Below are 15,180 nucleotides of genomic sequence, written 5' to 3' on the forward strand. Positions count from 1 at the left end.
TCATACGATACAAGATGAAGAGATTATGTAACGGCCACCTCTCTGCTGTCTGTGGTGTAGTTTTAAATGCAACGACGTGTGAAGCTTCAGGTCTTGGCTTTAGAAGCTGCGTTTTGTCATGTCTGTGTAGACCAGAGAGGATAGTTTCTTAAAACAGCATCATGATACTCGGTGGGTAGTAAGTACACAGAAAGTACACAGTCGAGAAGGAGCAGCAAGGATGAGTGAAACAAAGGATGGTGATGTCTGGAAAGAGGAAAGGACTAATGCCTGTTGATGTTTGGCTCCCGTTTTCCTGTTTTACTGTGAATGTGTACTCACCGACCCGTGTGTCTTAGCAACCTATGAAAGGAGCTAATGACTTTCCTTTCATCCACTGCAGTGAGAATGATTAAGACTCCAAGACGTCCTTCATGTTTTAATGTGGAAGTCATGACTCAGCCTGCTTCGCTTTTCAGAAGCATGTGGATCATTGACGTACACCCCGATATGTTGTTGACAAAAGTAGCAGGGAAAACAGTGACACTTTTTTTTTTTTAAATGTGCTTATTTAGTTGTGTTTCTTTCATAGCTAAGTCTGGTGGTCTAGTAGTGTACACCACACACGAGTCTGTGAATACCAGAGTTTTCCCTGGCTTGGACTCTTGGAGTATTTATTACTTGACCTTGGGGACAGTGTCCCTCTGTGCAGCCCTGCCCTTTCATCCTCGTGTTTGCCTGTGTAGGATATACAGCTCTTCCTGCTGCTCTGTTCTTCTGTTTGGGTAGCTGTGGATGTGCTGCTTTATAAAAGCGTCTCTTCTCTGTAGCTCAGTGTCTTTTCCTTGCCTGGAATGGCTTTAGTCTTTGTAGTCTTTGCTGGTAAGGTCAACAATAGTAAATGCTGCACTGGGTATTTGATGTCCTTTCCTCTGTGCAGAGGAGGCAGCCTAGATACTTGTATCAATTCTTTTGCTTTCTCACACTTTCTCTTGCACATTATCTGACCCGATTCACTTTTCTTTCTCTGCTTGACTATTTACTTTTCCTTATTTCCAGGCATTCTTTAACACAGTAATGGCATTTTATTGCATTGTTACATTAAGCCAAACCAGAATAGTTTGAAGTCTGTGGTTATTAAAGCAAAAACAATATGACATCAGGAAAGGCCTTGCAGAATTATCAGCTGAACCTGCAGCTAAAAGGAGAGCGACCGACTTAATCTGCCAGGTGGCCACAGAAACATGACCTCAAATGGTTTTTTAATGTAAATGTGTAAATAGCTAATCATTTGATATGGCCATGTAAACTTGGTATGTTACTGAGCTCAAATGACCAGAAATCAGTTGTTGCAGGTTAAACGTGTTAGTGTTAATGTACCACCTTTGTTTTTATGTATTTTTGAGAGACAGGAAATGTTTAAATAGGGGGAGGGGAAGTTGTTAACATGGTTTTACAGAGGACACTACATAATCTTGTCTGCAATCAAAGTGTCACAGTTGTTTTGTCAATATTCACACTCATTGCAAATGGTGATGCAACAGAAACAAGTGAAACCATGCTAATGTGGAAATAAAGCCTCAGGCTGTCTCTCAGGTTGACGGTGTCTGAATTTAAGTTGTAAAACACAACCGTCTCTGTACAGTCCATCTTTGTTGTCACAGCAAAGCACAGACAGCAAACAAGTGAAACAAAGGGTTGTTGATACTGTCCACTGTGTGTGTGTGTGTGTGTGTGTGTGTGTGTGTGTGTGTGTGTGTGTGTGAGTGTGTGTGTGAGTGTGTGTGTGAGAAGCTCAGGGTGGAAAAGAGGATGAGGAAGGAGGGGCAAGTCAGGTTGGATCTTGCTTACAGGAGTCTGCTGCAGGGAGGAGGGGATGGTAGGTGAAAGGCCAGTGGCTGCTGCCAAAACTGTGCACACTGAGAACTAAACGCTATTGACTCAGTGCAGTGTTTCCAATGTAATCAAACAGGCATTTAAAGGGCGAACGCCCACTCAGACTTTCTGGATCAGGAGAAATTTGACTCGTCTCTTTTAATGACATGTGCTGAACGGCATCGTAATTCTACTGATTATCTTGAAGATCATTCATGATGTGGTGATAACGCTAAAATAAATAAATAAATAAATCAGATGTAACTCTGACGAGCTTTGGCAGCCGTCCATACTTCTCAGATTTCTGGTTTGGTGCATCCACTCCATTTGGAGGATGAAGGCAAGAAGTTGAAAGGATTACAAGGTTTATACAGTTGAATCTGTTTGTTGTATTTTGGGTGTAAAACTGTCAGATTGTTGTTATGTGTTACTAGTTATTCTAAGTAGGCAGCAGGAATGTGCCTAATATCTCTCTGTAAAAGGGACATGTTTTTACTGAGCGGCTGAAAAAAAGCATTTTATGTATCACATGCTCCTCTGGTCTCTGTGTTCTTCATTTATAAATTGCTTATTCCATGTTTGCATAGTCAAATGAAAACAAACGTCGGACTAAAGAATATTGCACCCTAATCTTTAGACTTTGGTCTAGTGCATAGACAGAAAGATACTCAAAGCTGATTATCTTACTTCCTTTTTAAGAGTTCAATGTTCATCTGCCCGTGGTTGATAATATGGTCAGATCTTCCTGTAAATCAACCATATAATCAAAACAGAACCCTCTCTTGCCTTATGTCATTGTTACTGCAGTTGCCTGCAAATAAACCAAGCAGAACGTACTGCAACAAATTCCTGGAAGAAAATAAGATGAGATGTGTTGGTACTTCTATGAAATGAGTCTAGCTGGCTAGAGCTACGTTCCTCCATCAGGTAACGGTACACGTGCCATGTGTCACTGTGGTGCTGAGGCGTTAAGGTCACAGTGACCAGTCCAGAGTACGTTTGGAGTCAGATGCTTCTGATTTTAAACTGTGTGACAGGATGATGTGGGAGTTTCATTGTTTCACAGCATAACTAAGCTGCTTATTGAGCCAAAGCACATTTATCTGTTTGCCCTTACAATTACATAACCATCTCTCTAGCCTTTATTCCATCATGGTTATTCTTAATATATCTCCCTTTAAACAATGGTACCAGCTGTTTTTTAATTTCAGATTGTGGCGATCTGCACGTCATGAGGTGAATGTGCTGCATCACACAACTGCATTGGCAGTTTTATATACTTTGTCCACCTAAATGTTATTTTTGCAAGCGACAGCTTCTGACGCTGCAGTGACAGTTCAGACTTTCTGTTTATATAATTAATTACAGTTACTTGATGGTGCTTCAGATATTTACTTATTAAGACATCTTTTAAATATAATGGTGCAACCTGTAAATCACTAGCTGGTTCTTTTTAAGAGCTTAGGAAAAACTTTAAGAAAATCCAGAAATGTACTGATGTACAGCTACTGAAACCAAATCCTGAGATTAATATATGACTGAGCTGCTTCTCTTATTGTTTGGGAGAGTGTTAAGACAGGAAGTTAGTGGTTGCAACACAGATCAGCTGTGAGCTTCTGCACAAAGTGAGAGTCACTGTATTCCATCATATAATGTTCAGAAAATTACTGCATTATCTTTAAGTTATACACATCTGGCTGCTTCCTTAATCCTTAGATTTTACATTATATTGTAGATGTTTATGGCGTTTTGGTATTTTTCTCTGAAATTTGCAGTTTAACCAAACTGAAGGTTTGAACATTTGGCTGTCACAGCTCTTCATCTCTGCCTCAGCAGTGTTTACTGGCTAAAGATTAGATGGTGGGTGTGTGTGGTGGTGTTTGTTTTTATTGGGCCAGAAAGAATAAGGCTGAATATGTGATGCACAGCGAAAATCACTGTAACAGTTGTATTAGCATGCAGGTAAGAAATAAAAAGAATGCTTGGCTTTATTTCAGTGTTGTAGATGATGATCAGCAAAAAAAAAATGGACAAGCTGCTGTAGGAAAGTTAATAATTAAGTTATGTAATTTTTTTTATAATCACATGCTTGTGCATATGTCTATTTCTAACGCAGGAGCATCTTGCATTGTTACATGAAATCCTTTTATTCAAAAACCTGTTAGTCGTCTGTAAATGGCGAGTTCACGTCTCTCCTGCTTTTAAGATTTTTCTTGTCAGCCTCAAATCTTCCAACGTTCTGTGCTGGAAATTTTACCATTCATTTTTTTTATTGTGCCGTCAACAACGTGAGGTTATGTAATGAAAAATATCTTCTGTGATTACACACAGTACACTTAAAGCATTTGTTTTACGTAAAACATGACTGTGCATTGAACATGCCTCACTGTAAATACAGCAGAGAGAGAACATGTTCCACCATGTTCCAGTAAACACACAGTTTTCATAGCCAGTCTTAAGATCTGGATGTTAATCACTTGCTCTGTGACTATTCAGACTTGTTGCCTTTTAGTACTGATGAGGAACTTCACCACAGAAATATCAGTTCCTATAGTTAGAACCATGATATTGATCTCAGAAAAGCTTTACTTTTCATTTGTTCGTGCTGTATCACATATTTTAAATTTATTGAGGGGTCAAGCCACCCTTAAAAAGATTGCTCAGTGTCAACGTTAGACGTACTGGGATCATAAATCATCCCCTCCAGAGGCAGAGGGTATTTCCTTCCACGCAATGCTCAGAGCCGTGCATATCTTTGTATTCTCAGGGAGGGCCTCTTCCTCACACCAGTTGTTATTGTTATGTGGTCTGAGCTTCACGTGTGGTCACTATTTTCTGACAGTACAATAGATCAGAGTGATGTGTTTTTGAAGTGTGATCTGACGTGTTTGTAAAGTAGCTCTAATAATGGTATATTCCTTGATCTGTGCAAATTCATGTGATCTTAGTTCTTTTTTACATTAGTTTATAAAAAGTAAACAAAAGTATTAACTTTTCCCACTACAGTTATATTTAGTGTTTTGCTATGGTTTTCCCTTACAATGATTTTACAGCTTTAAATGTATAAAAATAATAATTTAATACAATTAAAAGCTTCTGACTTGTTACTTAGATCGTTCTGACAGTTTTGAAATTTCAATACTGTCAAACAGAGGAACAGATTCATAAACCACATTTTGTGCAAAACTGTGCATGAATAATTTGGTGAACACCCTGGGAATCCCCCTGCAGCTTTTGTTTGCATTGTTCCTAGATTTTACCTTATGTTGATTTAAGAGGCAATTTGTGCCTGACGTGTAGGATTTTTGTGTTTTGTTTCTTTGAACACAACAAAGAAGCAGCTATTTATATATTTTCTTTTTTCAAAAGTGTCTTTAAAAGTATTTTTCTAACCCACTGCTTTTTCCTCTCTCTTCCATTAGTTGGACAACATCCTCTACCCTCCCTCCATATCCCTCAGGAAATCCAGTACCCCAGAGCTGACTCATGGATTAAGTCCTGCTCTTAAATTTAAGCGACATCTCAGTGAGGATGGAAAACACATTCGAAGGAGGAGTCTGGGGGGTGGTCTCACAGGTACTAACCTCATGTATGGTCTCCCAGTATTGGTCTCTGATATATGTTTTGAAGAAACAAACCACTGTATTGGTACACTTTAATAAGGAGGTTTGGCCAAGGGCTACTATGACAATTGCCTTTCTTATTGATGCATAATTTTTAAACATGGCAAACATAAGATAAATGTACAGAATTCAAACATCGTTTGAACAGGCCACAGTTCAAAACGCTTCTTCATAACTCACATATTTAGATTTATTCAAAATTTGATTGATTTTGTCTTTAACTCCACTTGGTAGCACAGATTATAAATATATATGTATAGAGGCTAATATATCTACTGTAACCAAACATATACAGCATCCAGTTACCAAACAGACAAGCTCCTCATCTAATCAATTGGCTGTTAATCATTTTTCCCTCCCTCCTCAAAATCACTCACCTTCAAGTTTCCCACAGCTCAAAGATTAATCTGTAATGGGAGAAAAACGATTTATGCTGTTAACACATTAGTGGCTGCAAACCAATGACAATCTGATTTAAAATACATGGATGCTCCTTAATGGGCAATTAATAGCTCCTAATGGACAATTATTAATACTGCTTAATGGGTAATTAATAGCACCTAATGGGTAATTAATACTGCTTAATGGGTAATTAATACTGCTTAATGGGTAATTAATAGCACCTAATGGGTAATTAATACTGCTTAATGGATCTAAAAAGTCATTTCACCCTAATCCGCAAGATGCTTTCCCTCTTACCTTTAGTGATATCTAACCTTGGACATGATTTAGCTTTATTTACTGTTATGTGAGATCTCACAGACTACATTGAAGTGAGTAGGACTGCATTTGGTCAAAACAATGAAAAAATTAAACGGCATTTCCAGAAGCTGCTTTGGTTACTCAGTATATAATACACAGCACCCACAGTTTTCATTTCCCCTTGTGGGGAAAATGGCTCTTAAGGATGTGCTAAGAAGTAAAAACTTTAACACCATTCAGAAGTGTATCAGATGAAGTCAACAGGATCACGTCATCATCATCTGCACAGTGTATAGAGACACGACTCAAACGTTTCCAGATGTGTAAAACATTCAAGCTATTGAACAGACCAACATTTGCTATGTATTTAAAGTCACTTCTGCCCAAGTTATTTCGCATTAGAGAGCCCTCGTCTGTCGAGTTACGTCTCTGCTCCTCTCGCCAGTGACTGTCCCTTTGTTAATTCTGAACACTCAAGTTATAGAAAATAATAATTGCATTTAGAAAACAAGCCGTGTTAAGTAAAACCAACACAATCCAGTTTGTTGCAGGCCGTTTCTTAATGTACAGTACTTGACCTACTGTGCATGGAGCCGTTTATTGTGGTCTATGGTTAAAATGCAGTGACTGTAGATCCAGAGTGTCTGGAAATAAGGAAGAATAGGATGTTGTTCAATAAATGGTTAAATATAGAGTTTGAAGCTGCCTCTGGACAGAGGAGTGAGAGTTTGGCTCACATGAGCATAGATTCACTCCTCCCTCAGGACAATTACAGATAAACAGCTTTTCGATTGTGCAGCCTTGTTTGCTTCCATTCAGAAAGCTGGAAAACCTGTGGCTCACGAGTTGTTTAGCGGGTTTGAACTGCATCTGAGGGCTTTAGCCTCACCGATGTCGACCTTTTCAGTCACTGAAAGACTCTTTTCTCCTCAGGTGTGGCTCTGAAATGTGTGCATTACCGTTTATTAAGTGGTCTCCATAAAAGGTGACGCACAAGCAAAGATTAACCTCAAGGAGGTCAGTGATTTGATTATGCTGTCAAAGCAGTATGAGTGTGATGTCATTGCTCCTCATTTGAGAGTTGAGCTGAGCATTTATTTACAGCATCAGTAGTTTGTGTTTGCATTGGCAGGGAGATCCTCTACATGAAACCCAGCGCTCTCCTTCATCGCTACATCAGACGTACACAGGAGGACTGACTCAAAAACTAATCCAACGTGCTTGACATGATGAAAGGCTCTGATAGTCATAGCAGTAGAGCAGTGGTAGTGTTTGTGGACGTCTTTTGTTTGTTTGTTAATATTTTACACCGTGACTCATGCAGGAAAACATGAACTTGAAGTAGAAGTGAGAAGTCAAACCTTGTAAATCGCCCGAGCTGCATGTAAAACCATCCACTTCATTCCTCTGCCCACATGTCCTGATCCCCTGCTTTCTGAAAGTGTTGACTGCTCAGAGATTTCCTCTATGCTGGGAGGTGATGCGCTCAGTGCCAGTAAGGAAGGAAGGACCACAGTTTTCCCTCCTCGTCCTGTTTGGTGCCATTTCAAAATTTTCACTTCTCTTGGTTTTACTGCAGTGGTCAGTGTGGTACTGTGAGGAAATCTGTAAGCCAGCGAGCAGAAATCACAGCTACGTGTTTGTTTCTCAAGTGAAAAACTAGTTTGAAAAAAAAAAAGAACCTTTTCTGTGTTTTGGTTGTTTTTTGATGCCTGAGAATAACTAATGTGTTAAATTCAAATAAAAGGAAATCCCATGAGGCCATGGAGACCAGTTAATAGACCAAGGATGGTCGATATGTTTGTCATTTCGATTGACTGTTACAGGCAGCTGATATGATATGAATGATATTGATAATGCAGCTGTTCAGGTTGTTATGAGTCAGTTGATTAATTGATTAATTAAAGGAAACAGCCTTATCACTGTTTACCTCCCTATTAGAAAACACTAAAACATGGATAGAGTTCCTTTAAATAGTGTTTATTTTTAAAATACAATGTGGTTTCCACTGCGTTTGAGTCGCAATTGACTTTGTCAATTGCACCATCATTGTTTCAGAAAGATGCACTTACAATAATAAGACTTCCTTCCCTCCTAAACATCAGTAGTGCAGTTCAGGTTTTGCTGCTAGCAGGTTTGGACATTCATCATCCTGCCCTCTCTAGTTTATAATAGCGCCACACATCTTATGAAGACAGACACCAGCTTTAGGCCCTATGAACTTGAATTTTCACTGTGTGTTGAGCACAGTCCACTTATCTTTCCTTCCTTGACTGTGCCACGACTGTTAATCCTCTTCTCTGTCTCCTGAAGTGTTTACTTAAACGGGAAATGGAAATATACACTCATGGATGAAAGATGACAACACTTCTGTGAATGATTTTTCAATTCATGCAGTGCCAGTGGTACAGTGAGATACGCCGAGGCTGTTTTAATCTTTCCTTTCCTGGGAAAGTGAATGAATTTTAGCAGCAGAACCTGGTGCCATCTAGTGGCCAGCCCTGCAAATTAAAAGTGCATATATTTTCCAGTTTTGCACAGATTGTTATATAAAGGTGTGTGTGTGTATGTATATCATCTATTTTCATACATTAATGAGAGTTTGAGGTGTCCTGTTAGAAAACAGGTGATGTCCTTATAGACTTTTCTCCCCTCTGGCCTAATTGAAGCCTTTGGAACCAGTGGTTTTATCTTTGAAGAAGTTATATATGTTGTAAGCTCTTACACTGTCAGTAAATGTTTCTACGATGAAAAATAACTACTAGATCAAAAATGTAGTTAAAGTACAGCACTTTATTCTCAGATATGAAAAGTATAAAGGAGCATAAAGTGGAAAAACTCAAAAGTAAAGCTGTAATAAATGTTTTGGCAGCCTAGATAATGCTAATATGAGACTCAAAACCAAACCATCCACTCCTCCTTCTCCTGGATCTGTCACACTCCACCCAGCAGCTACATCCTGGTCACGCTCACTGTCTGTGCTAATGCAGGAATCAGTGGTTTGCTAGTCTGAGTCAGCGACGTTCTCCAGCAGCTAATACTAATTCCCTCCTCTGGTTGGCTCGAAGGTCAAGACTCACTCAAAAACTTTAGAGGGGAATATCTGTGCTCTGCTGCCCTGCTGTTCAGTGAGCTTGGGTCTAAGAAGCACCTCTCCACATTAAGACGTGCTTTGGAGCATATTTCAGCTAAAACAAATATTACAAATAATACATATCCTGTACTTTTTTTTTTTTTTATTTACCTTGAAAATTATAGTGCTTGGTTTCTTTCTACCACTGCTGATGACTATAGTGGTGATGTTTTACATTTTAACTGAACCTTATTTTGTTGTTTCTCTCCAGGAAAGTATCTTCTGTTACCCACCAACCCCCAGCAGATGCAGACAGCATGGCAACCAGCATCTGAGATCTCCAACCTGGTCCGTATGCGTTCTCTGAATCTCGGAAAGTCAGACCCCTCCCTCACCTCCAGCCCAGTGAGTATTTCCTACATTAAGACCTGTACCTCAACATATTACTCCCATCAGGACAAAACAAAAGCTGCTCTGTGTGAACATCAGGGAATAGGTCATTTTACCTGGATCAGGTGGCCACAGGTAAAGATGGATGATCCTGCTAGGCTGCTGCTTCTGTGCAGGTCTGGGACATTTTCTCTATTAGTATGGAAATCAATATAAGATTAGGAAACTAAATAAATTATTTCTTTTTAAAGCAATAATCCAGTTGTTTTGTATATTTTTTTTGTTTGGTGCATTGAGAGATATTCTGTATATAATAAATGTAATTACTGAGCAACATGGTCACATTTGAGTATTTTTGGGAAAGCACAGAACATACAGCAACTTCCTGTGCTTTTAAAACAGTGGACTAAGATCAAGCATTAATCATTTGTGTTTTATTTTTGTTTGTGTGTATTGGGACTGACCACTGGTTTAATAAATGGCCTGTATGTTTTTAATGGTCCTTATCAATCACCGCTGCAGGTTTATAAAGCCCTGTCCTGCATTGTTTTGAAAAATGCTTTATAAATACATTTATTTCTGTGGACATGAAGCATGGCAAGCCACACAACATCAGTGTTCACATTTGTCAAGATTAATTAAATTCACTCATAGAGGCAAGAATCGAAACGTTACGGACCTGCTTAAGTTATAAGGATGTATCTCTGAATTTAAATCCTTAAACGTGCAGAACCCATGACCGAATGATGTCATGAAGACAGCGGTGACCTTCAGCGTGGTCATCCTCTGGTCTTTGAGACCTCACAGCTCTATCGTGATCTTGTCTGATGAGCAAGATGCAATCAAACACAGAGGCTAATCCAATGCTGTACAGCTATGAGTCATTCCCGCTGTGTGGGTTATCATTCAGAGAGAAGGTTAATGTAATAGAAAGCGTGTGAATGTGTGTGTTTGTGAGTGTGTGTGGGTGCTCAAAGTAGAACTGTGAAAGTATATTTTGGTTAATGGGCACTTGCCCCATTTGAAATCTGAGTGGGCTGACCCTGTAACCTAAACCATACTGGGTCAAACCATTTCTCAGACGGCCCCTAAACTGATGATGACCCTGTTTACCGTCATAACAACAACAGTATGTGAGTCTGATACCTGACTTTGATATAAATGTGTTAACATACAAATATTGCAAAGCTGTTGTCACTTACTTAATTTTAATGATTTAGCTTCTTTCATTAATTTAAATCCTACATTAAGTAAAAAATGATCTGAACTCATTCCCTACACTTGGGGGCGCCAATGCATTTTCAGTATTTAGAACCTAAATGCTCTTGTGTTTGTGCTTTGTAGAAGCCACAAATGAATCTTTTTTGGTTATTTGGTCCTTCAAGGTGAATAAATACATGATTTCCTGTAACATCATTTTCCTTTAGTGGAAAAGTGATGATGTTGCTTTTCATTCAATTTAGGTTTTACAAATTGATCACCTGAATGTATTTTTTTTTATATATAATAATGTTCTGCTGATCCCTGTGAACATTTCTTTTACTTGCCAACCATCACAACACAGCAGTACTTGAATTCAGCATCTAGCTCAAGGACACTAGCAGGGAGAGTGGAGGCTCCCTAGCCACATGTAGTTTCTCCACCTACGCAGGACTGAATAAACCATGATAGACAGAACTAAGATTTACTTGCATCTGCTAAGATTTTTCTTCTGTCATATTTATCAGGTCATCTTGACAATGTGGTGTATTTGAAATAAAAGTCTACTCACCCAGTTTCAGTCAAAAGTTAATGGACTCATCTCTCAGGTGAGGTGAAGCCACAGGAGCCTGGACACGTGCAGGCCCACTGAACATGTCATGGTCCATCCAATAGGGGCAAAAATATCTTTGTGATGCCGTTATGAAAATCTTTAGTGCAAAGTTATGATGCTGTGGATTTTTTTTTTACATAACCAGTGACCACTTTATTAGTTTCACCTGTACAATATGTGCATATATAAAACTGCAAAACAGTTTTGTTTTTTTTTTCATTACATTGTACAAGCAGAACCAGGAAAGTGACCACTCTGTGTATATCGTCTGTGATCATATATTATAGTAGATGATCTTTGTGTTTCTGTAGTCTGCAACTCCAGTGTTGTCTTATGCCTATTATCATTCTTAACACTGGTTGTGTGTCCCTGGTGACTCCGTGGTTAGTGCCATGAGAAAATTGCATACTGGTGGCTCAGACGTCTTATGTAGACACAGGCTTGAATGGCTGATGTGTTGCTTCATCTTAACGTTATCTGACCTGTAAGAGTCATCTACAGGTGACACCTCGGGGGTTCATCTACAACCACTGTGTTATCCTGCCTTCAGAATGAGCTTAGAAATGATGGCGAACTGATTGACCTTGAGAGAGGAGTGAAAGAGACGAGTGCCTCAGCTTTTAGCCTCAGCTTTGAGCTTTGTCTTAGAGTTTTAATCTTCAGTTAGACAAGATTGGTAATAGTTTCCTCTCTCTCTCTTTTGGAGGGACTATTGTGTAAAATGCGATCGAATCCAAACAGCATCTTCTTGTTATACAAGAAGAGGGGCATTTGTCATAATGATGGTTATATTACTGGGAAGCACATGAGTCCCTGACCTTACTGACAATGAATAAATGGACAGCTGCCAGTGTACAGGCTGTGTTCCTACTTCTAGTGCGCCAAGCGTGAGATTGTTGTCAACCATAGACAGATTTGGCAGATGTATCCATGTATGAGGAGATTTAATTGGCTAGTGGATTTGATTACTGTTCATCCAGCTTGAATCAAGCAATTTTTGATTAAAGTTGTTTTTTTCTTTTTTTTTAAATCAGGCTGTATAGTGACTAATACTTTTTTTTTCAGTTTAATTTTTTTCTAGAAAAGCTACAAAGGTGGAAATAGTTTTAAAATCATTTTACAGACGGGCACTCTTCTCAAAGCTGGTGGAGTGTGATTGTAGGCGTCTTCACTGCTGCTTTGTTATAAGTTAATACTGGCCATGGCTGGGGATTTATTATTGATTAACTGTCATGTGCTGATGATTTTTTTTTTTTTTTTTTTTGATTAATTATTTGGTCTGTGATATCCATTATTATACCCACAAGCCCAAACTGAAATCATGAATCGTCTTGTCCGAACAAAGAAATAGTCAGTTTACCACAGAATAATGCAAGATCATGAAAAGCAGCAAAAAAGTGTGCTCGATCAGCAAATCATTTAGTCTATTTAATGTGTGAAAATAGTGAAAATACCCATCATACCTTTCATATTATAGTTTCATAACTACAAACAATTATAATCTAAGTTTATTTGTTATTCATCTCCTGCTTGTCTGAACCTTGGCTGCAGGTTTAAGACTCTCCTGCTTCCCTCAGCCATGCTTTGCCCTCCTTTACCCACAGGACTCATGTTATTGTTTTTCGCTCTTCTCCTCCCGTATGCTCTTCCCATCATGCCCCTGGGTGATCATGGCTCTTCTAGTAGTGTGGCACATCTCTCTTGACTGTGATGCTATTTGGCAGAAAATCAATATTTCACTTCTGGTGTGATATGGAGATAAGACTGTCATAAGCCTTTGTGGACTCTTCTTATAATTGTAGTCAGTGATGTCCTTACTGATATCATTGTTGTTGTTGTTGCAAAGAAATGAACTGCACTTGAAGTCCATAGAGGTGTCTGGTCATAAAACCCATGAAGTTTTTACCTAATACCATAGATTTTTTTTTTTTTTTGTTGTTCTAGTCCTTTGTTAAATACCAGCCCACCTGCAATGGAAAGATACCATTACCCTTCCCACAAAACCTAGAATGGAAAAGAAGTTACCCAGATGCACCTTATTGATCCGTTTGTCTGTGGTCTCTGTCTTTGTTCTGTGGTCCCTGCATGGCTGCACAACTTGAGCTTCAGTGTTATTGTGCACAGTAATGATTTTTTTTTAAATGGTTGTGTGTGTGTGTGTTTTAATTATTTTATGAGCAGATCTTTCCTAGTTTAAGGATGTGGAAAAGAGAAATTACACTCCACCCGTCACTTTCTTAACAGTTATTAGGTCTAATTGCAAACCGATCACAGACGGACACATTGGACAAAATGGACAAACGAACGAGCAAGAAACAATTAAAAATGAATCTGTCCTCTGAATAAACTTATCATCTAACTGCAAACACTGTATGAGAAAAGTATTGCTATCTTACTGCATGAAAAGACTTGTTCCATGTTCATGACGTGCTTTCATCTCCATTTTTGTGTCCACGTGCCATGTTCCACAGAAGAGCTTTGGATAAATGTACCGGCCTTACACAGCCCGAAATTACAAACTGTTATGTTACTGTAAACACCTGGGTGTGATGTAAATGAAACTGTCACTGCAGATAAAATACGTACAGTGAGATGCTCAACTGCTGTCATCTGCTCTGTTTGAGATACAGTTTTCTCTGTTCTGAGAGTGTGATGCGACGGTGCTATGCACAGTGTGATTTTGTGTCTCTTTGAAACTGAGGAAATTGGATTATTCATGTGGACTCAAGCTGACATTATTTTCATCTGATGAATGCATACATTTACATGGCTTTTCCAGTTTATTCAAAATTGAAAAACCAGACAGAAATGGAGAGCGATGCATTGCAATATTGGTCCTTCTTGGTTACTATCTTCGGGCTTGTTGTCAAGGTTAAAGCTTTTTGTTATCGTTTGGGAGGTGGCTCTACAGGGTTTTATCATGGCTGGATATTCTTAGTCCTTTGGCTTTGGATAGATGGGATTCTTTGCACTGTTTTGTATGGAGGGAATTGACTCTTTTCTCACCGCTCCCTTCACAGGCCGTGTCCCTTCTCTGCCCGCCTTACATCTGCAGGTTGCCTCTTGGTCTGATAAGCCCAGGCAGAGCAGAGGCTATGGGTCACTCAATCAGCAATCTCTGCATGCTTTCAATGCCATGCTTTTTTCTCCAGAGGCAGAGGGAACAACCTCAGCTGCCCACCTGCCAGGAGGGAATGAATCACAGACAACCCCTGGACTTTTACCAGAGGCTGTTCTGTGGCTCTGCTCCAAGGCCACTGGCACAAACTGTCTGCCTTCATAACTGCCCCAACAACCCACCTCAAAGCAGCTCTATGTTCAGGCTTTTTCTCTAAACACCGTCCACTCTTTGACTCCTGTGTTACTTTGCAATGGGACGAGAAATACAAATAACTGTTAGTGTTATTTATTCAATAGATCATATAGGAAATGGCAGAAAATAATGAAAAATGTCATTTTCTTAGAGCTCAAGATAATAATGTTAAATTACCTTCTTTTTTTTTTTTTTTTTTTTTTTTTTGTCCAGGGAGAAAAAGCAGCAAATACACACGTTTGCAATGCTTGAGCCAAGAAATAACTAGTGTTTTTCCTAAATTAATTTCTGTCAGTTGACAAATCGATTCAATTATTTTATTGTTTCAGGACAAGAACTGTGGCTGCAGTGCTTGTTACAGACACTGTACAGTAGAAAACAGGGACTTTGCCTATTGAACAAGACAAACGAC

The 15,180-nt window shown here is 39.0% G+C and overlaps 1 protein-coding gene across 5 annotated transcripts in view; it reads left to right on the forward strand.

Annotated features, from left to right (window-relative positions):
* Window positions 1-15,180, forward strand: part of mast4 (microtubule associated serine/threonine kinase family member 4) — a 70,712-nt gene that overhangs the window by 5,983 nt on the left and 49,549 nt on the right. For all 5 annotated transcript variants that reach the window (XM_026296843.1, XM_026296846.1, XM_026296844.1 and 2 more), the window contains exons 2-3: window positions 5,277-5,430; window positions 9,524-9,657. In XM_026296843.1, the coding sequence (XP_026152628.1) occupies window positions 5,277-5,430; window positions 9,524-9,657 (288 nt within the window). The remainder of the gene's footprint in view (window positions 1-5,276; window positions 5,431-9,523; window positions 9,658-15,180) is intronic.

The sequence above is a fragment of the Mastacembelus armatus genome, chromosome 12 (genome assembly GCF_900324485.2).
Source record: "Mastacembelus armatus chromosome 12, fMasArm1.2, whole genome shotgun sequence".
In the NCBI taxonomy this organism is placed as follows: domain Eukaryota; kingdom Metazoa; phylum Chordata; class Actinopteri; order Synbranchiformes; family Mastacembelidae; genus Mastacembelus; species Mastacembelus armatus.